This window comes from Indicator indicator, chromosome 3, assembly GCF_027791375.1.
Source record: "Indicator indicator isolate 239-I01 chromosome 3, UM_Iind_1.1, whole genome shotgun sequence".
In the NCBI taxonomy this organism is placed as follows: Eukaryota; Metazoa; Chordata; class Aves; order Piciformes; family Indicatoridae; genus Indicator; species Indicator indicator.
In genome coordinates, this window is record NC_072012.1 from 19,429,169 (window position 1) to 19,456,692 (window position 27,524).

At 37.1% G+C, this 27,524-nt stretch overlaps 1 protein-coding gene across 2 annotated transcripts in view; it reads left to right on the forward strand.

Annotated features, from left to right (window-relative positions):
- Positions 1 to 27,524, forward strand: part of SEMA3A (semaphorin 3A) — a 164,104-nt gene that overhangs the window by 40,867 nt on the left and 95,713 nt on the right. For both annotated transcript variants that reach the window (XM_054399851.1, XM_054399852.1), the window contains 2 exons: positions 8,981 to 9,138; positions 11,761 to 11,823. In XM_054399851.1, the coding sequence (XP_054255826.1) occupies positions 8,981 to 9,138; positions 11,761 to 11,823 (221 nt within the window). The remainder of the gene's footprint in view (positions 1 to 8,980; positions 9,139 to 11,760; positions 11,824 to 27,524) is intronic.

Genomic DNA, 27,524 nt, shown 5'->3' on the forward strand with positions numbered 1-27,524 from the left:
TGAAACCAAAATTCTTTAATAGTTAGAAAAGATTTTAATACTCTTTCACCTGAAAAAGGAATATGCTTGCAGAAAGATTTATTTTTTTTTAATCACAATTGAAACTCCAATACAGTTGTTAACGATGTTACTTCTGATTCCTAATTGTCCACGATATGTGTATCATAAAGATACTGACTGGCTTTTGTACTTTCAGGTTCAGTTGTTAGGAATTTAGAATAAAGGACAGTGTTTTTAAGAGATAAATGAGAAAAAATGAACTGGCCTTCTCACTAGACCAGCTTTTCACTAAGGAATTTTCTACATCATCATGGTATTATAAGTAGTTTGTTGCTTGATAGTCCCCAAATGTCTTGATGGCTCTTGACGTTACCCAGGCAGTTTTATTTTCTCCTGAGCAGTTGTTTTTTGCTGTTGTGTTTGTTTGGGTTTGGGTTTTTTTGTTTGTCTGTTTGTTTTTTCCCCCCAAAATGATGTTTCTTTGGAAGAAAATGTGATGATAATATTATTACTGTGCAAAATCCAGCACATAGACATTTTGTATTTGCATTGAATACATCTGCATTTCACTGTTGTGATTATGATAAAGTATAATTGTATCCCTTTGAGCTAATTTCAAAGTAACTTGTCTGCTTGGCCTGTTGTAGCACTGTAGTCATTCAACATGCAGCTTCATTGAGGCACCATTAGATGAGGAGCAAAGGCAATTAATCTTTATTAGGCTCTTAGCCACTGTTGTTATAGACACTACAAATACATGAGCAAGTTTAAGGCTAGCTCAGGTGTGTCTGTGCTGCAGCCTGGCCAATATTGTGAACAAATAAATGTGCCTATAGAGGAACAATTCCCTTCCTGCTTTGCTTTTATTTTGAGAGAAAAAGTTCACGAACTGCAAATCTACATCTTGCTCTTTTGGGGAACAAACAGTGAGTAAAAGCTGTGCAACGTAGACCCCAAGTGTAATAGGCCATGAAGACAGTATAACATTGCAGTCTTCCCAGCTCATTCCAGCTTGGCCAAATGAAATATGTTTGTGCCCTGTGAAAACAACTGTCTGTGCTGTTAGTCATTGAAAAGGTGTTCATGCCTCTTTGATCTGATGTTTAATGAGACAAGGATGGTACTGTTTATAGATACAGTCATCCTTGAAGTAGCAATTACCCAAAATTTCACTTTCTTCATAACTGGTACTGGTTTTGCTTCTTGAATACTATCTTTCCCGTAGTATTATACAGATAACTGGTGAACTGCTAACTAGATCTGATAACTCAGTTTCTTAATGAATGGAATTTAGCTGGCTGTTTATCTGTGATAGCTCAGATGGTGCAATTTAGGGTGCCATGTTGAGATAACCAAGCTCACTGAGGATATATTAGCCAAGTAGGAGGTTGAGTTAATATGTCCATAGTGTTTCTACTATTTGAATTAGCATGTTTAGAAATCATTCTTATTGACTCATTATTTGTCCATATTATTTTACTACATTTTAGAAAACCTTGAGAGTTATAGATGTTGTCCTTAACAACTGGGAGTTCACTGGTACAATGCATCACTTCCAGTATTTCTCCTGAACATTCCTTACACCAGCAAAAATGGCAAGTAGCAGAGATGTTACCTACTCAGACAGATAAATTTTTTCTTACACAAATAACTGCTTAGTAAAACGAGACCCTGGTCTCTCTTCACTGTCATATACTTCTGATTGATCTCATACACAAAAAAGTGGTAATATTTATTGTCTGTGATTTTGCAACAATGTTGTGCTTAAAGATGTGTGAAGTTCACAGTTAAATATGTGCCATAACCTTTCTCAAAAAGCCACATTCAGAATATGGGATATTGCAATACTTTTACAAAAATAAGAAAAATATTAAGTTTTTATTTAGCTCAGAGATTACTATTTCTCACATTTTATAAATAATAATAATAACCGAGGAGCAATCTAGATTCACTTTCAGAGAGGAAAAAACAAGGGCAAATAATGCAAATAGTAAAGGGAAACCAGGTTGCCTTTAAAAATCTAAATGTTTTATGTCTTTGAGATATCATATGATCCCTTTAGTTATTCAAATCAAGAACACTTTAAGGGCTGTCATGTAGCTAAATTGTGCTGACTTTAATGAGCTAAAATCTTCTCTCAGTTGTACAGTATAAAAAACATATGCATCAGTATTTTGAAGTCAAAGGAGTCCGTGCCTGTGCCAGTTCAACTGAAAGAAAACATCGGTGCAACATTCCGCCTTCCATGTATCTGCTTTTAATCAAACTATACTCCTGGCCCTTAAGTTTTCTTTGCTGCAGTGGAAGGTAGGCCAGAGTGTTTAATTTAAAATATTTGGTTACGTCACTAGTGCACTAAAAACTGTATATCTTGTCCTAACTACTTCTAACTGATAAATGATAATGAAAACGTAATTCTCTGAGCTATATTTCTGAACTACATGTTCTTTCAAAAACAAAAGTTCTGATTTTTCTCCTTCCAGTAGAGTTCACTGAAACCAGGTGATTGGCAACTGTTATGATAAGGTAGATGAAGAGGATGAAAGCTAGGACTGATTGAACAGCTGTGAGAGGCTCTGTTCCAATTGCATTTTGATTACTGATAAGATAACTCTCCCTTTTCTCTCAGTGATTTATCTTGTTCGAATTACAATAACTCTGAATTGCCTTCAACAACAAATGCTGTGGAGTTTCAAGTTTATCTGGCTCATAATGTATCAAAAACCAGAAGGTGCTGATTACAAAAATTTTCGTGTTACTTTCCTAAAAATGGCTAAACCATTTCTTGCACAATGTGAACTCAGACACTTTATAAACCTGGGTTTTATTTCATTTCAGATAAAACCGATCACTTTCTGATAGTCCCAAGCGCTGTAGCTCTAAAATTATGTGATAGCATAAATTTTAAGGGGGAAGTTGGTAATTTTTCTGTTTATTTTCCTCCTAATATGAAATCAAAGGCTATTTGTTAAATATAATTTTGAAATATTGGAACAGTTTGGATATTGCTAAAAGGCTGACAGCCTGACCAGCTAAAGATATAACACATTACAAGTTTATACAGGTTTCTTTGTTTTCTTTTGTTTTTCTTTTTTTCTCAGACAAAATACTAAAAATAGATAAATTAACTGTCCTTTGTTTTAATGAATTATTTTGTAGAAGTTGGAATTATACCAGAGACTGTTAGCAAGTTTCTCACTATTTCATGCAGTGGGCAGCTGTACCATTCTTTCCACTATGGACTAGATGCTAAGGTCCCAGTGATGTCTGAGATGTAGGTGCAAGAATGCAATTAAGGTATAAAGTGGTTAAATTCCAGGGAGGAAAAAAAAAAAAAGTTCTCCTTCAGGCTATTGGCCATGTTACCAAGCATTAGATTTGGGCCAAGCTCACCTGATTTCAAACACCTGACAAGCTCCCATCTGAGTTTGTTCCTGTCAACTTTTATAATATATAGAAATACCTCACTGAAGTATCCCACAGTGTGCACAGCAGCTGTTGTCTCTCTTGAATGGGGAAGGGACACATAACAAATCCAGTGCCTTTTCCCTGCTTGTGTTCCTGGTTTTGCCAAATAACTGCTGCTAGCTAATGCCATGCAGGAAGTTGTCTTGATTTATTACCAGTCCCTGCCTTTTCTTTACCTGTTTGACAGGGGCAGATTTCAGCGTATACACTCAGAGCAATAAAATGGGGAAGCTACAGCAAGTTGGAAGTTAAAATATCTACTTCTTTCCTTGCACGGTAAAAATAGTATCTTAGAATACAGCAAGTAATCTCCTCAAGAGTAATAATTACTTTATAGCTGGGATTATTTAGGCAGATAAACATGCTGATATACAGAACAGGCATAACGTACATCTGTGTAAGCAGCAAATGCATGTACAAACATGCAGCCACCTGATACACTACGGCTGAAGTGAAAGCCTGGCGAGGGAAGAAGGAAATGTTCTAGCATGACGTGGTGGGAGGCATTGCTCACAATTCAGCAGAATCGCTGTTTGATGGCATAATACATATTGACTCATCTTTTATCTACTGCTAGGATGTCTAGAGTGAGATCTTATCACTACTGGCAAAGGAATGAAGGTTGAGAATTTTGTTCAACCAGCAGCCCACTCATTTAATTTGTAAGCATGTTATGACGAGCAGAACTGTCTCTATAATCCCGTCACTCTTGGGAGTCACCAGTAATAGGACAGGGCCAGCTCTGAATCCTAGTGAAGAAACTGGGAGACTTTTCCTCTGCTTTTTCTGGAAATTGATATGACCTTTGATCCTTGTCAACAAAAATAATCTTGGCTGGCATGTTATTGTGAAGTCTATAACAGGAATGCGAGGCAAAGCTCAGAAATATTCAGACTTGTTACACAGACAAAATCCCTCTCACTAAAAAGATAGTTTGCCTGGTAGTAGATAAGTAAAAACAAGATGGTTTTCTTTTGTTATGTTCTCCTCTTGACAAAATCTGCTGAAGGAACACAGACATAAAAACAAGGTTTGCAGTGGAATACCAACCATGGATAAATCAAACCTCAGGATCTGCAAGGCAGTATTCATCTCAGCCATAGCTGTGGTTTTCTGGCTTATTCTTTAATGAAAAAAGGGTCATAAAGATAAACCAAATCTACATTCCTTGTGCATACATATCTCCATGGATTTCACTTCAGGAATTTAGCCTTCTCTGTGTACATACTGTTAAGTTCCATTAGCAAATTAAATATGTATTAAACAGGACACAAGACTTAGGGACTGTTTTTCTTTTGTAAATTTGCCAGCTTAGTTTGGCAAACTGAGTGTTCTGACACAAGCCAGACTGGATCAGCAGAAACATCAACAGAAGACCATGCAGAATCTACAGAAAGACGCATTGGAAAAGGTCAAATACTTCAAGCCTGGACTCTAGCACAGAAAGGAGAGAAAGATGGAGCAAATAAGTCAGGACCATGAATTAAAGGGTAGTTGAAGTAAAGTGGTTAATAGAAGAATCTGGCCCACAAACTTTGAGAAACTCAACCTCTAGCTGGTTTCAGTGATCATCACAAGTGAAAACCCATTATAATTGGATGATTTTTTTTTAAGATATGGTGTATTTTACACTGGTAGTTTTGGTCAACTGCAACACAATGAATGTGGGAAGCAATAGCAATGAACTCTTCAATACCTTCCAAATTCCATGATCCGCTCTAAATCTACCTCACAGCATTTTATAGACAATACTACAATAACGTGCAGTGGTTAGCTTTATAGGGTGCACAGAATCACAGAATTGTCAGGGTTGGAAGGAACCTAGCTCCACTCCCCCCCCCCCCCCGCCATGGGCAGGGATACCCTCCACTAGAGCCACATCCACCCTGGCCTTAAAAACATTCAGGGATGGGGTTTATTCATTCCTGTACAAAACAACAGGCATAACTACAGCTGAGGATATGTCAAAAGGAAATAAGAAAATGCCCTCTGAGCAATTACTGAAGAAATGGTACTTGGCTCCAATAATTGGTGGAGTAATGTTGCCACCTTTGCAATAAAAATAACTGGGCAAATCATAGAGTTAGCAAAAAAAATGACTTTATGTGCAGGCAACTGTTGCTTGTCTGCATAGGTCATGGATATATCAACATTTAATATGAATAACAACAATAAAAAAAGGAAAATAAGGGTATGCATCAATTTACTGAAAACATTCATCATTTTCCTCTTGTTATTGCAATGCAATCTCTGTTGTAAATCTTAGTTTATTTTAGCCCTGACTGGCCATCTCTCTTGCCAGCATGACTGATAGACACTTAACAGAATTGATGGATATCAGTGCCCTTCTGGGAGTGTGCCCTGTCACTGCTGTTTCTGTCTTTCAGCCTTAGCCACTGGCTGGATACTGAAAAAAATCGCTGGGTGGTAAACACTTTGAAACTAATGAATTTGAAGAAGTGGAATACTTAATTTGTATTGATTGTGCAAATGCCATTGCTTTGCTCTTCAACAGCCCTTTCCAGAATGTCATATGAAGGCATGTTCATCACTGGGGTGATATAAGTTAGAATAAACAACAGAGGAGCTGTAGAGTTTATTTAGGTTTTCACCTTTTAATTGTGATGTAACTCAATCTTAACTAAATTAGTAGTGACTGAGAATTCATCAGCTCTCAAGGACGTTTTTCTCCTCAACCTATATTCTCAACCTGATTACTGATAGGGAAAAACCTGATTTTACCTGATTTGTAATACACTTCTTGGAAAATACTTAGGCCCAGTCTTTTGGGTGATAGACCCTGGAAATGTGGTCATGTCCTGCAAAAGTCAGTAATGGATCAGTACGAGAGATACGGGATTAAAACCCAGGATGAATGTCTGAATCTTAGAGAAAGAAATGGGATTTAGCTTTTTGTTGACTGCAAATCTCATGTCCACAGAAAACCTCACCTCTGTTACCTTCAGCATTGCTGAATAGTCTAAAGAGTCACAGAAAGTTAAAAGAAAGCAAATATATATGTTTTTCCCTGCACAGCTACACCTGGTCCTTTGAAGTTATGCTGTGGAGGCATATGAACAGTGAAGATGATGTGATTCACTCTTGGCCATAATAAACCTTAGAATCCAGTGTTATGATACGGAATTTTTCATGAATATTAGAAAGAAAGGAAAACATCAATTACCATGTGAAGATGTCAATGTTTAAAACTCTGCATTAGGAAAATCCTGTCAGGCTTATTTTAAACCAAGTAGCTGTGTGCTAGCTGGATTTATTTTAGTTTATATCGGTTTTACGTTTGTGTTACACTGACTTCAGCAGACACTTGCTGCAGTCACAAAGGGCAGAATAACACCTATGCAAGTTCAAACCAAGAAAGATGAAAAAATTACAAAGGTTTTTGACAGCTATATAATATGAAAAATTGTCATATACAGATGACAGCAAAGCAATTCTAGCCAAGAGAGTTCTAAGACAAGTTAAGCAATCAATCATATGCATCACTTGCTATTCAGCACGTCAGCATTCAACATCTGAATCAGTCATTACAATGTAAAGAGAATTAGTAAAGTCTCTAAGAAAATGCAAATAAGTGAACTGGAGGACAATGCAGTCAAATTCTAGAACTTGGCAGGAAGCCAGAAGAGTTATTTTGACAAAACTGCTTGGGATTGTTTTATGTCTTCCTTTTATATTTAGAAAAATAAAATAAAAATAAAACTTAAAGTATTGAGAACTTTAGTCTTGAGCAATACAAGTTTTTAAAAGTATTCTACAATGCAAATGTATATTTGTAGTTAACAAGGAAAAATGTACAATAAAGAACAAAATACAATGCATGCTCTGACACTTTATTGCACTGCTACTCAAATTAACTCTTCTTTTTAGTGTTTACTGTTTATTGTTTTAGTGACAGTTTTTTCCAAATAAGTTCAAAGAATACTGGGGCAAATCTAACTGGCAAGGTATTCAGTTGTTGGTTTTATCTTCCTTGAATATGTTGCCTACTAGTTTTTGCTATTGTAGAGTGTCAGCCTGCTTCTGACTTCACCTGGTATAAATGAATGTGAAAAATAGTTTTAGCATTGGTGGGACTACTAAGCTGTATGTACTGATATTCTGTAAAATCATAAATACCCCTATTACGTATGTCCTTGAGTTTCAGCAGGATAGCATGGGGATGCTATCTTGTTCTCACTCATCAGTTGGAGTAATGGTGGAAAATGGGGGCATTCTTACTGAAAGCCAAAATGTCATAACTAGAAGTTGCAAATCCTAGACATCTAGGCATCTGTTTTGGGAGAATCAATACATGTTGGCTTACACATATGGAAGAACTAACACAAACATTAGATTCCTGAAGGTCTGACCAGGCTTTCTAGCCATCAGCCACTGGATCCTGATGTATTTCCTCCCTTTCTCCTCTGTCCTCATGGGTGCTGGGTGAGGAGCTGCACTGACATTGATAGAACTTCTGCTTCTAAACCTGCATGTTTGCCTCCATACATCATCACAAGGTCAGGGTTTGAAGCGTGTAGGATTTGTCATCACAGAGAAAGTTTCTTATCAATGACTTAGTAGTGCAGACATGTCTCGAAATGATAGAGAAGGTTTGGCTCTGGTCCCATTATGAATGTAGACAGACGGGAATAAAGAAAATGAAAGTTTATATTAATATAATCTGTATTATCTTAGGGAAAAAATATTTCAAAGTGGTTTCAGAAAAAATGCACATGTGTTTGCTAATGTTTGTGAATAGCTAAGAGGATTCTGTGGATCCTTATACTTAAATCCTGTCTTTGGCAAGCAGAATGGCTCTGTGAGGAGTATGAGAACAAGAAAATTATTCTTGAGTTTAAACAGAAGCAAAATTACCTTCTCTATTTTTATTCTTGTGGTGGATAAATACACAATTCCAAGCAAGGGAACAATATGCTGCCTGTGTCAGTAAGATGGGAAGATAATAATGCGTGTAAGAAAGGATCGTACATGTTATTTGATCTCATCAAGTAGTCATTCTTATCTCCCTGTTATCAAAACTTGCAGATCTGTATGAAACTATTTTGCATTCTGGAAGTAGGAGGTTTTGTGTTTAAATGTGTTTTTTGTTTATTTTTTTTTGTTTGGTTGGTTGGTTGGGGTTTTTTTTTGTTTGTTTTTGTGTTTTATCAGTTGGTTCTCCACAGGTTTACCATTGTAAATCTCATTGATTGAACTTTGTTCAATAGCTGATGAGTTGCATCGATAGAATTTTACCATCTAAAGACTCATACAGGCTTTTAATTGATTTAACTGATGTTTCGACCATTGTTTGTGCAGAGCTGAATCTCACAAGCAGTTTGGGTTTGGGTGCTTGAAATAAAAACATTCATGGCCCAGGTACACAACACTTTCACTGTTTTCTACTCTATGTAAGTATCATTTCCCAAAACGAAATCTGCACAAGTCAAAATATAAGTCTGTATTTTATATGACCATATTAATGACGAAAGTATTATTTTTTTTCTTACAGAAATGTTGGAATCCAACAATATTATCAATTTCAATGGACTAGCTAATAGCTCCAGTTACCATACTTTCCTCTTGGATGAAGAACGCAGTCGGCTGTATGTTGGAGCAAAAGATCACATATTTTCTTTCAACCTGGTTAACATAAGGGAATATCAAAAGGTACATTAATTCATGTTTTGTACAATGTAAATATATACTCTTAAAGTTGCATTATTATTATTTAAATTATGCTGGGTAGTGTATGAGTTAGTAGTAAGTGTTTGTTCGTGAGGAATACTGTTACCACAAAAACATTTGCTGACTATGAAGAGAAATTTATAATTAGCCTGTCACCTATGACTGTATAACCTACAACAGCTTTTTTTAGACTGAAAAATTAAATAACTGGATAATTCAGCCATTTCCCAAATGAGACATACTTTCATGTTTACTGCTAAAACCCCCAAGAAACTATTATGACAGTTTACACACAAAAAAAAGTCTTAGTATGCTGTATTTGTTTACAGATAGAAAGAAGCTGTTTGGGAGTTCAAGTGTTGATCTGTCCTTTAACCTAGCACTTGTAGGCCGTTTGCTTCTGTTGCTTTCAAACCAAAACTGATTCAGTATTAATAAAAGATGAATAGATCCACAAAATCTTGCAATTCCTGATGGAGAATGTAATTTTCCAGTAAAAGCTGATGTCAAATTAAAAGAAACAGTTTAGTGATATTCTTTTGTTGGAGTCTAGGTAAATAATTTCATTTTTCTTTTAATAAGACAAAATGCTAAGAAGGTAATGAATAGGATTGAAGTTTCATTTGTTACGTTAAGTATTTTGATAGCACATTTTAAAATCCAGAGAGTACCCTTTTATGAGAGAGATATTGCTTCATTACACAGGAATATTTTTTGTCTTAGTGTTCCTGACCTTTTGCCCATTTGACGATTAGCTTTCTAAGATGATAGCCATAAGTACCTTGTGCTTTCTGTTCAGAGGGAAGACAGGCTATTCATTCGTATTCTCTATGGAAAAAGGATAAAAAACCTGGCTATTTTCTATTCTCTTTAGAGCAGCTATAAAGGAAACTAGCTATTTATTTGAATTCTCTGAGGGATTGATAGCTTAATGTGCAAAACATCTGGAATAATTAACAGAAAGAAGGTGTTTCCATTGCAGAAAACAGCTCTTCAGAAGGGGAGGAATTGTATCTTACGTACTTATGTATTCAGATACATTTAGAACAGTATTTGAAATTATATACAAAGATAGCTCTATTAACTAAAGGATTGATCCTGGTAACAGGGAATTGAATGTTGGCACAGACTTAAAGAACAGATTTACACTTTAGATTTAAGAGTATACAAAGGACATGAATAATTTGGGGATCTGCTTATTAAAGATGGGAGGGTCATGAAGAAACTTGTATCAAAAATACAATGCAGCCAATGTTGTCCTTGAGCTCAAACTTCACCAGTTGTTGATTCCACAATGTAAAAAAGAACAAAGGTATCTGTCTATATGTTGATATCAACATATGTCTCTAAACGAGCAGAACTCAAAAGCCAGACTTTCCTGTCTATTAAGACGGTTCAATATAACTGACTTTTAAACCAAATGAGAGGAAAATAGGTGTGCTGTGAGAATAAGGAAGAAGAACATCTAGCCATTTATTTTATGAATTAGAAAAATGGTTTGAGTAATACAGAAATCTTTGCCTAAAACTTGAACTGAGCTTGAACTAGTCCTTTTGGGAGACCTCTGAAATTTGGTTAATGTTTTTCAACCTAGTAAATTTAAAATTTCACATCTCTGCACATTTTAAGCTGAGAATAAAAACAGGAAGAAGCAGGAATCCTTTGAGAGAGAATATGCTCATAAAATTTTCAACGTCATCTTACAGACTTAAGCTGTTTGTTTTAATTTCATTTTAAAGAAAATTTTGAATTTAAAAACATCATTGCAAACTGTGCTTTCAAATGTTATATAAAACATCTTCTTTGACCTCTTCTGCTATCCACATTCAGTCTTTTTCCTTTTCTTTCTGAATACTTTGCCTTTTGCTTTTTTTAACAAACTATATTGAACACCAAGGATGTAATCCAGACTTATGGCCATTCATATTGCATTATCTGAGGCTCCCAAATGAATAGCCTGGCATTTTATGGGAAGATCATGTTTTATTCTATATGTAATTCCTAAAAGCTTTTTGAAAAAACATGAATAATTGACTGTGAGGGTCTCTGGATTTTCTCTGTATGAGGTGAGATCCATTTTCTGCTAAGCAAACATTACAGTAAACCTAGGTTTAGGTTTACTTGTATTAGGATAGCTTTATAGAATAGCATAAACATTTCTATTTTGATGGTGTGATGCTTTTCAAATACCGTGGCCTTTTGTTTTGTTTTGTTTTTCTTTTTTTGAAGAGGCAAATATCTTCACTCTGATACTGTAACTCTAACACGAGGTCACATTTCACATAGGTCCAACTTATCAGATTTAAAACAGTCAAAGAACACTCACTTAATGGAGAGTCAACCCTCTTATCATTAGGAATCTTGGCTGCTGAGATTCACAACACAGACTGTATTTCAAGATTGTTTTTACTGTGATTTCTATTATCCTTACTTTGCTCCTATCATATCATTTTTTTTTGTTGTCAAATTTTATGGAAGAAAAAGAAAGAAGAAAAAGAATAGGGGAAAGAGAAACTGGTTGAAGACACTCTGAGCATTTGGTCTGCAATTTGTGATCACTGAAGCATGAAATAACACAACGTGATTTTTATTCTGTGTCTTTAGATTGTTTGGCCTGTATCTCATTCCCGAAGGGATGAGTGCAAGTGGGCTGGAAAAGATATTCTGGTAAGTACAAATCTTTTTAACGTTTTTTTTTTTCTTTTATAAAACATTGTGAATATTTTGTTATGTCATATTGTGTTAATCCTTAAAGTATTTTGCCTCCTCTGGAAGGTCACACATCTGATCATAACATCAGTTTTGAGTTATTTCAGCCTTCTTATTCAAAATAATGAAATTTTGTCTTCATGACCAAGGGTTTAAATTTATAGAAGGAATAAAGCAAACTAAAATGAAATTTATCTACAAGAAACAAACAAGAAAGAGAAGGGAGGAGAAATATCAGAACGAAAAATATGAACTCTTATATGCTTGTATGCTTCTCTACTTGTCTCCTGATCTCAGGGCACATAATTTGACCTGCTTCAGGTGGAAGTCCTACAATGAATTCCAGGAAGTGCTTTTTCTTTGTGGCTTCTCACTGGAGTCAGTGAGTTTCTCTGGGCTCTTTCCTACATGGATTTCATAGCAAGATTGAGGTCAAAGTGGTTTTAACATTCTGCATCAGTTCTGATGCCTCAGGAAACACACTATTACACTAGGCATGATTTTCTGTACTATTTCCCTCATTCTTGTGTACACCTCATTGCTGTAGTTATGAAGTAAGAGAGACATAGCCAGTAGCTCCCAAATAATAATAATTCCACATTTATAATAACTGTCTTCTTTATAAGAAAAATATGGGAAATGGGAAGACAAGGCTGAAGATGGGAAAAAAAGATAAAAAATACATGCATGCAATAAGCCAAACAAATACTTGCATAGCGCAGCCAAATGGGAAATCATTCTGGTTGCCAAGGTATAACTGAGAGTGGAACTTGGCCCCATGTGTATATGCTATTGGCCTGATTTTCAGAGATGATTCTGTAAAATATTCATAACTCCAATCATATGCCTCCAGAGAGCTTCATCTGAATAATTTCCTAGGTCATAATAAAAATAGTTTCATCAGTCTTTACCTAGGCCGTAGAGGATGGATGTCTTCATAAAAAGCCATTTGGGAATGGTAGAGGTGGATTAGGTAAAAACTAAGAAATATGGGATATATATATATATATATATATATATGTGATGGGACAGCTAAAGTGCCAGGTACGTGTGCTATTTCAGTATACAGAAATAATACATTTAAATTAATCCATCTTCATGTTCACAAATAATTTTCAGGAGTACATTGCAAGGTAAGGACTAGAATAACTAATAATCAAGGCTAAGGAAAAACAGGGCTAGTGTTAAATGTCTGAGCAAATTAACTAACCTCGCAGCTTGATATTATATTAGATATTGTGCTATTACATTAAATAGCTTTTTATAGCTGGGGTTGAAACCTAGAAAATTAATAAGAGATTCAGCACTTGAAAGTATACTTTGTTTTTTAATAAGTACCTTCTAGAAATTCACAATAGTAAGAAACAGTATATTTGATGTATTGCACTGTGCTGATTCCATTCCTTTTGCTGTGAATGGAGACACTATTATTCTGAAGTGAGACAGAAAGTTTAGGTCCTCATTCTCTGACAATTTGTGTTGTTGCTGTTTTATTTGTCCTGATTCCTCTTATATTAGGGCAGCTACACCTGCTGTGAGACCCCACCTTGAATACTGTATCTGGTTCTGGTGTCCGCATCATAAGAAGGACACAGCTGTTGGAGTGAATCCAGAGGAGGGCCACAAAGATCATCCAGGGGCTGGAATATCCCTGCTATGCAGATAGGCTGAGGGAGCTGGCGTTGATTACCTTAAAGAAGAGAGGATTCCAGGAGGGACTTTGTAGCTGCCTTCAATACCTGAAGGGATCCTACAGGAAGACTGCAAGAGGGACTTTTCCTAAGGGTGTCTAGCAATAGGGGGAATGGCTGAAATTGAAATTTTTTGGTATAAGGGTGGTAGGAATCTGGAATAGGCTGCCTATGGAAGCTGTGGATGCCTTCTCCCTGGGGGTGTTCAAGGCCAGGTCGGATGAGGCCTTGAACAGCTGAGTCTAGTTGCAAGGTGTTCCTGCCCGTTACAGGGAGGTTGGAGTAGATGTTGGGCTGCCAGGGAGGTGGTGGAGTCGCCATCCCTGGGGCTGTTCAAGAGAAGACTGGATGAGGCACTTAGTGCCATGGTCTAGTTGATTGGTTAGGGCTGGGTGATAGGTTGGACTCGATGATCTTGGAGGTCTCTTCTAACCTGGTTGATTCCATGATTCTATGATTCTCTAAGGTCTCTTCCAACCTAAGCCATTCTATGATTCTATGATCATGAAAAAAAGTGAAGCAAATACCACACCCCAGTGATGTGTGTGACCATGGTGCATTAGCCACTTGCTCTGATCCTGAACTTTAATAGCAGCTTTCCTATGAACTGGTGGAAGAGAGTAAGGCAGAACAGGAGCACAGAGCTCAGGATACTGTGCGGCCCAAACTAAGGATAACAGTAATACAGCCCAGGGGTGCTAGAATCAGATAAGTTGTTTTAATAAACGTTACTGACATCTATGGGTTGTTGGGGGTGTTTTGGTTTTTTGTGGTTTTTTTTTTTTTTAGTTTTTAGAATTCTCTAGACGTGTACATGAGAAATTAAAAAAAAAAGCATGGAAACAAAGAAATGAGTAGGTGGTTCCAGTTTTGTCAGGCAAACTAAAAAGACAGAATATGTATCTTGATGTGTTCAGGTCATCATCTTTAAATATTTACAGCTACCTACTCTTGACATAAAACTGCATTACAGCCAAAGTAATGTAACCTCTTTAACTTTAATTACAGATAAAGATTACAGATCATTTAAGAAACTTACTATTCCTCCCTGATTTATTCCTTGAGGCCATTGTCAGTACCTTGGGACTGGGAAATGTAAAGGCCATAAAAATAACTCAACAGACTCTCATTAGAGGGAGGAAAAGAAGTAGAGGACAAATAAAGTGGCATATAAAGCATGCTTGATTTAATACTGCTTTCAGCATGTACCGCTGCTAAGATATTAGATACTCTTCATTTGTGGAGGTTCAAAACTTTCTACATGACAGTCTACTTCTACAATGAGGTCCTTTTAAAAATTGGTTTTAATTATTGATCTCCAGGGGAATTCAGTGCTAAAAATGCAAGTACTCACTAATAGGCCAGGTGTGCTGCAGCAGCTGCAGCACAAATATAACCCCAGCTCTGCCCCATTGCTGACCTCAGCTATGACCTCCAAGATTTCTTCTTGTAATTATGAGAGGTAATTTACTGTCGTTTTCACTCCTTCAGAGGGATTCCTTATACTGACGCTGTCAGTCATGCCATTCAGGCACAGAAGGTTTGTAGCTCAGGATGATCCATGTGGGATTTGAGCACAGCCAACTTGGACTGTTCCTGCTCTCCTCATATGCCTTTGTTCCTTAAGCAGTGATTTTTACTTCTGTTTCTTAAAAGGGTTAGTATATGTTAATTAGTTAAGCTTTTCTCACTGTATGGATACGTAAACCATTTAAAGTATGCTTCAAATATTTTTTTTTTTATGAGTAAGCTGAGAAGAGAAACTTAAAGACACCCCCAACTATGCAGTACCTACTTTCAAAAGAACTTCTCTGATAGAAGTTAACTGACACACTTTGTCACAAAATATAGTTGTTTTTTTCTTAATAAAATTGTAATTAGTGCTCCATGTGAGTACTAATATTACAATATATTTCCATTTCCTCAGTATAGAGTATCACAAGTATCACTAAAGTAACATTCGTGGAAAATTAAAGACTATAAATAACAAATAAGATGTTTGCTTATGCAATTCAACAAAATGAGCAATTCTGTGAGGATTCCTTGCTATTCTGGACTTCAGTCTCTCATTTGATCTGTTCTGAGTGATGTTAAATCCCATGAATATTTCTCACAATTCTTGGCTGATGCTCAAGTCCCCTAATCATCCTCGTGGCTCTCCGTTGGATTCTCTCCAGCAGGTCTTTGTCTCTCTTGAACTGGGGAGGCCAAAACTGGATACAGTATTCCAGGTGTGGTCTCACCAGGGCAGAGTGGAGAGGTAGAACGACTTCCCTAGACCTGCTGAACACACCTTTCTTGATACATCCCAGGATCCCCTTGGCTCTCTTGGCCACAAGAGCACATTGTTGTTCCATGGAGAACTTGCTGTCCACCAGCACTCTGAGGTCTTTCTCTGTGGAGTTGCTTTCCAGCAGGGCAGCCCCTAACCTGTACTTGTGCCTGTTGTTATTTCTCCCCAGATGTAGGACCTTGCACTTGTTCTTATTAAACTTCATGAGGTTTGCCTGCACCCAGCTCTCCAGACTGTCCAGATCTCGTTGGATGGCTGCACAGCCTGACAGTGTCAGCCAACCCCCCCAGTTTTGTATCATCAGCGAACTTACTGAGGGTACTCTCAATGTCCTCATCCAGGGCATTGATAAACTGAACCCAGTACCAATCCCTGGGGGACACCACTTGCCACAGGCCTCCAAGTTGACTCTGTGCCACTGATGACGACCTTCTGCTTATTATTATTTCCAAGTGTGATTTGACTATCTAAATTTTTTTCAGCCACTTTTAAAGATGTGAGATCATGAAATGGGCCCTCCTGGACTTGACATGTATAAATCTTTAACATTTCAATGGGTACTTTAACAAAGCCACACAGGACAAGCTACATGATGACATATACACATTTTTCATGCTGTATGAAATTGGTTTCTTCCTGGATGTTTCTGGTGAAAAATAAATGTTAATGTATAAACAGATAAAAAGAGTACCAAACAGGTCTATACAGAGTTATATTTCATGCCATTTCCCTTAACAGCAAAAGGGTATCAGCACAACTGTGTGTGTATTGGCACCAGTTGTATTATAATTTATGGGAGATAGACATCTACTTGGGCTATTTAATTGCTATCAGAATTTACCTAGTTATTAACTCTTACTTGAATTCAACTGTGAATGACTTCTTTATAGTTGACAGTTCTCCAAGTGGTGATTTGGGATCACTGTACATTAGAAACACATTCCCAGTTAAGACAAAGGAGGTGTCTTTACAGTACACGTGGTATAGCTATACTCAGTGCATGCTTCTTTGCATTTAAGTGTGGCTGGCACTGAATTTATGGTTTGTTCATGCAGGTAGAATCACATGGCTGTAATTTAATTTACTATCTCATTTGTTATAATACTTACTTTAGGCCAGAATGTTTATATGCCATCTCAGTTTATACTTCCTTTAAAGTTTTCCAGCTCCTCCCTAAGTCATAGGAAGATCAGACAGTCTTATAGATTTGTCAGTGTGCAGTGATGAAATATGGAAAGAAAGAATAAGGAAAAAATAAGAAGAAAATTCTGTGTAACTTAACAAGTGTCCTTCAACCATATCTGGTGATGCTTTGAAAAAAAACAAAGTTGGCCCATAAATGAGCACTATTGTTTTTAACTCATTCTATTACTATTGTTGCCTTAAGGAAAATAGAAGAACAAGAAGGCAGAAAGTAAAACTAATTCTTTTCATCTGTTATTGTAAACAAAGATCTGAAGAGAGAATCTGAGAATTAAATACGCAATGTTGGCTAGATCTAGAAAGCCTGCTTCTAAATTCATCTGACAGGCGCAATTTTTCCAGTCAAATTGCTTCTAGGCCTTTGGGTGTACCAAGGAGAACTTCATCCCTTTCTGTCAGGATTCCTCCTTTGGAGGATATCTACAGTCAGGTTTCCAGCTTTTCTATCACCAACCTTCACCACCATTCCCATTTTTCTGGCTTGCTGCCTCCAGCATAGCACTGAAATCCTTTAGCAGAGCCTGAAGACCCAGGATTCCCACAGACCCTGGGGAAAAACGAAAGTTGAATGAATGTCCCCTGGGTTTAGGAAGGCATAAGATGAGCAAAAATCCAAAGCAATGGGCCTACAGTGAGGTTAGAGACAAAATTTACTCTCAGTATTACTTACTACAAGAAGAACTGTTACTCTTGAGCCATTTTTAGGATAAATAATGTCACTGTGTATCCCATTAAACTCAGTCAGCTGTCCCAGTTAGAATGATGGGTATATTAGCTTGAGAGATGCTCACTCCTTAATCTTCTCCATGATCTCTAATGTGGGCCTGATTTCCTATTGAAGTATATAGCATTTAAGAGATGTGTGAAGCAGTTTGTTCATATTGTGTTCCTTCAATATTGCTGTTGTGTTAAGCTGCTTTGTATAGACTATAATCAAAAGAACAATCATACAGAGAAAAAACATATTTAAAACAAACCTACAACACCTTCACTTAGAGGTGAACTGAGCTTGATAAAAATGTAGTATTGGAGTTTTTCAAAGTCCTGTGGAGCTTTCTAACAGAATGTTCCTTCCTGGGAAATTCTGGTTATGCCAGCTCCAGCTCCTGGATGGACACCCACAACACACAGTTACCAGCATAAAGCTTTATTTATGTCTGTTAGCTCAGCTGATGATCCTACAGCTTGTGTTCATTTAGGCATTTGCATATATTTCTTAATATGAACTGACCAAGGCAAATCAGTTACTATAAGGTAATAACTTGTGTAGTTACACAGGGGAAGAATTCAGTTGGCAGTTGTTCAGATTTTCGTATTTTACCCACTTATGTATCATGGGAAGTCATTTAAGTCTTTCAGTATGGGGAACAAGTTGGTACAGATCAAGGAGAAAGGTAATTTTCCAATTTGGGGCTTATTTTTCTGTTTATAGGTGTGACTACAGAAATTTGCTTCTGAAGGAAACTTAATGTTTGGCAGATTTAATGGAGTCTTGCAGAAATATTTTCTTTGTTGGTTTTGAAATACAAAGTCACAGAGTTAGCAAATTGGAAGTAAAAGAGAAACAAAGGGAAATTCATCCCCAAAATTATGGGGTTTTTCTTTCAGTAGATGTTCTTCATGAGCTCTAGTTTGGCCTTGGTGAAGTCTGATAATTACGTTCATTTATTTCTGTGTTATCTGATAATGATTTTTCAGAATGATGTTGGGTAATTCTTTGTTATGATTTACTGCATCCCAGGAAGGACCGATTGCATTTATTCTTTTTATATGTCTTTCCAGAGAAACACATTCACTGGATGACTAGTCCCTGTTTTCCTTCGTTTCTTTCAGCTCCTGAAGTCAGAGAAAAGCCTTTTCTGTGTTTTTGTTTCTGGTTTTGTTTCTGTTTTGTTTTGTTTTTTTCATTTATTTTTCTGAATTTACATCACATTCTACTTTAGCAAACAAACTGGAGTGTTTTTTTGTTTTGGTTTAGTTTGGGGGATTTTGTGTTACTTTAATTAACAAAAGGCTAGCTAAAAAGTTAAGGATAGGTCTGCTCTGAAAGGTGCTTCACAGTTCCTCTGAACTTGAGATGTGGTCACTATGTCACTATTAAATTAGAACACAACAATTTTACTTTTTTTTACTGTAGTCCTGTTACTTAAAACAAAAATAGCTCTACTAAATTCCTCCCTGTTACACACACATCTAAAATATTGTCTTTTTACTTTTATAATAAGTAAAAAAAAAAAAAGGGAAAGTTTTTCAAATAACCAAGGAAGTACCATACAAATATTTCCTATGTTGAAGCTAATGCTTTGTTCAGGTTCCATATCTTCATGTCAACAGAAGATCTTTAAAAAGAGCCTTTTAAGAGTAGAAAAGGTTTTGTGTTCTGAAGGTGGTGGAGAATAAAGGTAAGAACAATAAATAAAGGGAGAATCTCTATCTATCTCGGTTTTGTTTTTAGTTTGTTCTTTTTCTGACTGAGTGATATGATCTGTTGTTGACTCAAATAATGCATTGATCTATTTTTTGCTTTCGTAATTCCTTCTTGATTAACTTGTTCCAAAACTTTAGGTTACTGCAAAACTCAAACAAACAAACTAAACAAAACAAACAAAACCCCAAACCAAAACAATCCCAGAAAACCCAACTAACATAACCCTGTAAAAGCACTCAGCAAACTAACTCTCATTTCAACAATTTACCTTTGATGCCAAATTTTTAATGAGTGGAAATTTTAAGCTTCTGTCACTTCAGGTTTCTTTGTTCAGCTCTCCCTGTGGTGTCAAAATAGTTTTAATATCCACACACAAATTTCCAGGTTTCTGCAGTAAGGCATGCTTCACATTCTAGTTTACAGAGTATGTTTATTTACGAGCACACGTATTGCTAAGCAACTGTCCCTTATAGATGCAACAGCCTTTTGCTTCCTTTCAGCACTTCATGGGTTTACATTCAGTTTCAACACAGCATTTTTTAGCATATTTATCTTAGGTGTCTGTGAGTGGAAGTTACAGGATATGCCTATAACATGTTGAATAAAGGCAAGATTACTGATACGGAGTCTAAGTGCTTTATGTACCTGTAATAGGCTTGACAACCTGTTTACCTGAAATACTAGCAGGTGTTGATCCTATTTGGAAAGGTGGGGTGTAACTTTATTTCTCCAGGAGACAGGCAATTACATCACCCAGATTGAAGAGACAGATGAGAGATACTCTAGATCTAGACTGTGGTTGCAACTTAAATTGCTCCTGGGCTTGATGAGACTGCTTGAGCTGAAACCAAACAGTACTGTTAATTTCTTTGCTAATAAAGCCATGCCCCAAACGTGGGACGTGTTTACTCTGATGAGCAAAACCAATTTTGTTTTAAAATTATGGTCAGAGAAAAATGCCATCTGTGTGACCTCAATGCTTCCCAATGTTTTGAGTTGTTCTTGAAATGCTCTTCTGTTTCTTAAATAAATTCATTCTGTGCTGTAGGAGTTGTGTACTGCTGAAAAACATAACAAGTCAAAATAAAGGAAGCTTGCTAACACGCGTGGAAAGGCTTAATGTACAGCAATCATGCTGTGGCTGCAAAATCCTGAAAAGCCACTTGTTTGCTGGACTGCATCCACAAAAGGCTTTGTTTTGTCTTGCTATCTGCACATTAACCAGATGTACAAAAATATGAGGTGGTCATTAAATAACATACTTAGTGCTGCAGCCTTTTCTTGGCATCCTTGTCGCTGTTCACAGGTCCAGTACAATTATTATCTGCATCTGCTGAATGAAGATTTAAGGACTGGAAACATACAGAACGCAGAACAAAATGGAAAGAATTCTACTTCCTAAGATGGTTAGACTTGAAGGCCTAATGTGTTTAGTCTGTGCAGTCAAGGGAGGCATCTTTAAAGCCTGGCTTCTAATTATTTCTCCTAATGGCTTCTGGCTTAAAACTGTTTTCATGACGGACTGTAGGCAGTATCTGACCTGGCTTAGCTGCCTCCATGCTTAGTCTTAGTAGTAAACTCTAGGCCAAATGACAAAGTATGAGTAGTGACCAGATTTGTAAGTAGGCAGGTAGACAGGCAGGAAGACATTTTGTGTTTCACCCTCACTAACACAAAGGAGGAACCAGAGGAGCTTTCTATCTTTTCTGCAAGTGTGCTGACCATACAACTGTTTGCTAATATGACATGTAGTTTTGTGGCTTAAAGGAATCAGAATATTTCTGGTTTGTTTCAGTGGCTTTTTTATAATCATACACTTTTTTAAAAAATTTGGTTTCTTTGGTCTTGATGCTTTAATGTTTTAAATTCATTCAGACATCCTGAAACCTGAGTAAATTATACATTTAAAATATTCTCAAGAACTCTTGTCATATGAAAAACCCCGACAAGTAACAGGCATAACTTAATTGGAAAGATTGTTAGAAGTACAGTGAGCTGTACTAACCAACCAAAAATGTCTTATCAGTCTTCATCAGCACACAAATATCAGTGTGATATTTCTCAGGCCACATCTTGACAGCAGAGGGAAATATGAAGTTAATCAGTTAAACAATGGTTTCTCTACAAGGTTGGCAGGGGTCACTATGCATAAGAGTAGTGTCATTCCTGACAGAAAAGTCAAGTTTTCCAGGTGACGATCCTATATAAAGTCCTCCAGATGATGATTCAATATAAGGGCCACTGAATCTGTGAGTGTATCAGCTTTTTCAAAGCTCTTGGGTGGAAAGACAAGTACAATTAGAATTCAGGCCATGAAATATCACAGATTTATAGAAGAGACAAGATATTTTGATCACTAGACATATTATAGGTTAATGTTAGATTTGTGTGTAAGTGATACAATTAATACTGCTTATAAGGCTTTGACTAATGGGGAAAATAATCCCCAAATAGTAACTTAATAGAAATCTGTTCCTGCAACACTGTCTGATACTTCAGCTGTTCAACTAACTTCATTCAGCACTGCAGATTAACTCTTTTTCAGAGGCTAGAACTTTAAAACATTGGTCTTGGTAATTGCAAGGTGTAATAATGACAAAATAAGGATGGAAATTATGTTATTGATCCCATCTGCAAGGGGTGCACAGTAATAAATCACAGTCTGCAAATGTTTTCTTGCTAGCTAGCCTGCCCTGCTCTAAAGTCATGCATCTGCTTATACCGGTTTAGCTGGAAGGTTATCTCATCAAATGCAGGTGCCAGGCATGATTTTCCCACCTACTAGGGTCTGTATGAAACTCCTAGTACTCCAGGATTTTTCCATTGCAGCCAATGCAGCACTTAGCACAGTAGTTTTGCAGCAGTGTTGCCAACTGGCTTACTCCAATTAAATACGAAGATCCTAGCATCATAACGGGCCTAGAATAATTTACCTTGTGCCTTGCCTTTTCTGGACCTGTTTAAGCACACTGTCCTCAATGGCATGTTTTTGTAAGTGTTACTGTAGTAGAGAGAAAAAAAATAATTTAAAAAAGACTATTACAGCATTTTACAAAAATTTGCACAACAGCAGCAAGAGCTGTGAAAGCATGTGCCCTATAGAGCTCACTCTGAAGATGCCTTCCTTGTGCATGCTTTCTGACATGCTAAAGCGTTTGCAGGATTCAGCCGAGACTCGATCATCTGTGTGTATGGCACTCATACAAACGTTTGGTGCACTCACACTCCAGAAATATTTTCCTTGAAACAATGCTGCTGCATACTGAAAAGACACCTCTCCAACACAGAGTGAACTGACGGCAGCTGGCAGGAGTCTAACTACCAAAGGAGGCTTCTAACTACCAAAAGTTAGAAGTTAAAAAGTTACCTGGTAAGTCCAGAACATCTCTCAGCAGTGTGATAAATTTGAATGACAACAGAAATACCAGGGATTATTTATTCTTCATGGATATCCTTGACCTCATCACTTAAGAATTCTACTAATTGGACAGAAGAGGAAGAAAAAAACATACTAATGAAACTCCTGTATGAGACTTTTTATGGAAAATTTCCACCCATTTTTATTTGAAAGACAAAACGTGTTTATTTAGTTTGTCCAGCTGTTGGATGGTAGCTTTAAATCCCCTTGTCCATCCAGTTTAGACAAAACCTTCTGATGTTTTAATCACTTGACTACGTGGAATAATGGAAGAATGTATTACAGGGTCTGATCCTTATCTGGATTAAATCGGCAGAAAACTGTTGAAGCTAATGATACTGTAATGGATTATTTAGACTTCTCTTTATTGCCCTGCATAATCTGGCCATTTGAATTTGCTGCAATAGCTGAGAAAATACAGGCATCGATGTTGGTTTAAAAAAAAACACCACAACAAACAACTTTCTTCAAATAAGGAGAAAATTCTGGATATTAGCTGGTCACAGGGACTTACCCTTTAATTTCCTCTTCAAAAAGGCGTCATTAAAAAATATTTGCTGCATCAGTAATCCAGATTGAAAGATGTAAATTCCAGACTTCTGGAGAACAGATAATTACTGGAAACTCATAAAACCCACCTAAATGCTGTTTTAATTTTCATACGCAGAGCAGATGTTTTGACAGATGGATGGACTTTATTTTTGTAACTGTCCGGGAAAAGTCTGCATAACACAGTCTAATCAGTGTTACATAGCTGTCGTGTTTGTTTTTCAATCTTTCTGCATTTGGCTCCTGTGCTTTTGGTTGCAGACATTTTCTTTGCAATTTATTTTTTCAGGCTGATCTCTCTCTGCATTAAGCCCTTCTATCAATTTGATATACAAATATTAGAAAACTCTTTAAAAATAGATGTGCATGTTTGGTTAGTAAGTCAGACTTATTGATCTTCACAGAGTGGATGCCCTTATGGAAAACTTGATTAACACTGTATATTCTTCTCTGGGCAGGCTCTCTGCACTTATACATAGTATATAATATTTGGGATTGAATTTTAATGTTAAGATCTCTGTCCAGGCACACTGGGCCTATTTGACTTTAATTCACATTCAGAATGTAAGTGACTTGTTCTACGTGTGGGAATATAGTACAGCAGAGTTTGCAGAGGGGTTGGTGCTTTGGCTGCTTTACCATAGTATGATGCAAATGATTTTAGCCACTTTAATTTCACTAAACAAATAGCATAGAGCTGAGGATCTGAACCCCATAACCTCCTTAGTCAAGTTTAGAGGAAGCATAAACATCTACTAATTTACTACCTGAAGTTAAAACCTCTTTGTTACTCAGGAATCCCTAGTTCTGGGGCAGTCAGTTGAACCTCTCACTCCTGTATGAAAGGTAGAATGGGTGTCCTCATGTCCTCATATTCCAAACTAACCTCAGGAAAGTCTGATTGTGCTTTTTTGAGGGATATGGTCCTTATTCTTTCAAACCTAAAAACAAATTGGATTGTGCCCTCTGAGTGCTTCAGCTGCTGTGTGTAGCAGGGCCAAGACGGGGCATGAACCATTTCTTTGGGGGATATTGGCAATCGTACCATCACAAGACTGTTTGCAGAAGCAGATCAACCTCCTATAAAAATATGAAAAGGTAGCTGTCTAAAGAAGTTCTCTCTGCCAGGACAGAGAGAAAAACCTCACAGGCTATGCTAAAAGTCTCAGACATGATGCAGGGACTTAGCTGCTCGGATTTTAAGACAGAGGTACTTCTATATGAGGCCAAAGGCAGAACCCAAAGTTCTTGGGGAAATCTTATACCATTTAAAGACACTTAAATGAAGATTAATTCTCTCCAGGGGTAAGCAGGATAAATGAATGGGGGTTTGGAGGACTGCAGTAGCACTCATATGAGGTACCTAACTTTCTCTTTGAATATTTACCTCAGTCATTCTATACCATATGAAATTGATTCTGCTTTCTGATATATATATATAAATAAATAATATATATATATATATATATATACGTTTTTATTTATATATATACACACTCAAGCTTTAGGGTATAAACTGGTGATTATACAGATGAGAAAAAAATCATAATATTAAGCTACTCATCATAATAAACAGGATTATTAGGTTGAATAATTTATAATGATTTACTATGGTGATTCCAGTGCTCCTCTTTTTTAAAATTTATTTTCATAACCCACCCAAGTGCTGCTTTCCTGCCTAGAGAGAATTACTTAAACCTTTCATTCATTTTCATTCACATTATTAGGCTACAGGTATTTTAAACTCCCACACAACACATGAGAAAAACCAACATGATTTCCACCTTTTTTTTTTAAATCTTTTTTTTCCTTGAGCTCTTTTACTTGACAAAGACCAATATTCAAAGGGAATGGATATGTCCAGAAAATGTTTCCTTTAAATAGAATCCCTTTCCTGGGGAAAGTGAAAACCTCTACAAAGGTACTGAAATCAGTTGTAGGCACAGTGTTTAAGTACCTTGACAATTTGTTCCTCACACCTTCTGGCCCTTGGTTACTTCCTCCTCCTCCAATAGGTAGCTTTTTCCTCTACTATGTTTTATCAAGATACTGTATTTCTTTTACTGTCTTTGTCTGCTTTCTGGTGCTTTGCATTCTGCTATCATGTAGTGAAAGGATTCGTTCTGCTGACACAGACCTTCACACTAAAAATTAGTGTTGACCTGGCAGTCTGGCATGGAGGGATGATGCTGTGACCAAGAAGGCCAATGGTATCCTGGGGTGCATGAAGAGGAGTGTGTCCAGCAGATGGAAGGAGGTTCTCTTCCCCCTCTACACTACCCTAGTGAGGCCTCACCTGGAATATCATGTCTAGTTTTGGGCTCCCCAGTTCAAGAAGGATAGGGATCTACTTGAGAGAGTCTAATGGAAGGCTACAAGCATGATTAAGGGACTGGAGCACATGCCCTATGAGGAGAGGCTCAGAGTCCTGGGGCTTTTTAGTCTGGAGAGGAGAAGACTAAGAGGGGATCTAATAAATGTATATAAATATATTAGGGCTGGGTGTCACACAGTCTCAAGCTGCGCCAGGGGAGGTTTAGGCTGGAGGTGAGGAGAAAGTTCTTCACAGAGAGAGTGGTTGGCCATTGGAATGTGCTGCCCAGGGAGGTGGTGGAGTCACCATCCCTGGAGGTGTTCAAGAGGGCATTGGACATGGCACTTGGTGCCATGGTTTAGATAGGCATGAGGTGTAGGGTGACAGGTTGGACTCGATGATCCTTGAGGTCTCATCCAACCTTCTTGATTCTATTCTATTCTATTCTATTCTATTCTATTCTATTCTATTCTATTCTATTCTATTCTATTCTATTCTATTCTATTCTATTCTATTCTATTCTATTCTATTCTATTCTATTCCATTCCATTCCATTCCATTCCATTCCATTCCATTCCATTCCATTCTATTCTATTCTATTCTATTCTATTCTATTCTATTCTATTCTATTCTATTCTATTCTATTCTATTCTATTCTATTCTATTCTATTCTATTCTATTCTATTCTATTCTATTCTCAGTTGCACCCTGTGATAGGACAACAGGCAATGGGTATAAACTACAGCACAGGAGGTTCCACCTCAACATGAGGAGGAACTTTTTTACTGTGAGTGTCACAGAGCACTGAAACAGGCTCCCCAGAGAAGTTGTGGGTTCTCCTTCTCTGGAGACTTTCAAGGCCCATCTGGATGCATTCATGTGCAACCTGTGCCAGATTCTATGGTCCTGGCAGGAGGGTTGGACTTGATCTCCAGAGGTCCCTTCCAACCCCTAACATCCTGTGATTCTGAAATTCTGTGTTGCAAAGTCAGGGAAGGCCAGTTGGAGACACCCAAATATTCCAGGCCTCTAGCCAAGGTGGTTGGGAAGTTGCTTTGTAGTCAGGTTGACATAGCCACTGATGTTGGGACCAGCAGAGCTGTCTGCCAGGTTTCACAACTGGTGGTGCCTGAATGCCGTTATAGTGGTCTTGTTGTGAGGGCAGGAATAGGGGGGAAACAGAAATTGAAAATGAGAATCGGTCTCCCATGCCCCATGTAGTGGCAGACCCAAACTGCATTCAGTGCATACACACTGTCCTTGATCAGAATATCTTATTTGTCATACATGTGTGTCTGAGAAAACCATTCAAAGCTGTTAAAGTTTCTATATTACAAATTTATGGGAAGCTTTTTTTGTCACAGAACTGAATAAACCACAAAAACCTAATATTCACCATCTCAAAGCAAACTTTTGACAACTTTAGAATATCAAACACACAGGTAAAACAATTCTACACATGCTGCTGTATCTGCACAGCTGTACTTGAGCACAATTAGACAAAGGAAGGAATCTAATTACTCTGTGATTGAAATCAATGTGCCTGTTGCTGTTGTTTTGGGGAGAATAGCATCATCTCCCAGGCAGGGCAGAAACTTCACCTTGAACTTCCTGACTTGACAAGGGCTTAAATCAAAACTGTAACTTTTCTTTGATGTCATTTATTGTGGTTTAATACCCCTCTTTATTTATTTTTTTTACAGTCATGTGAAATATATAAAGAAACCTAATCTGTTAGGGAGGTGTATGAGAGTTTACTGGAT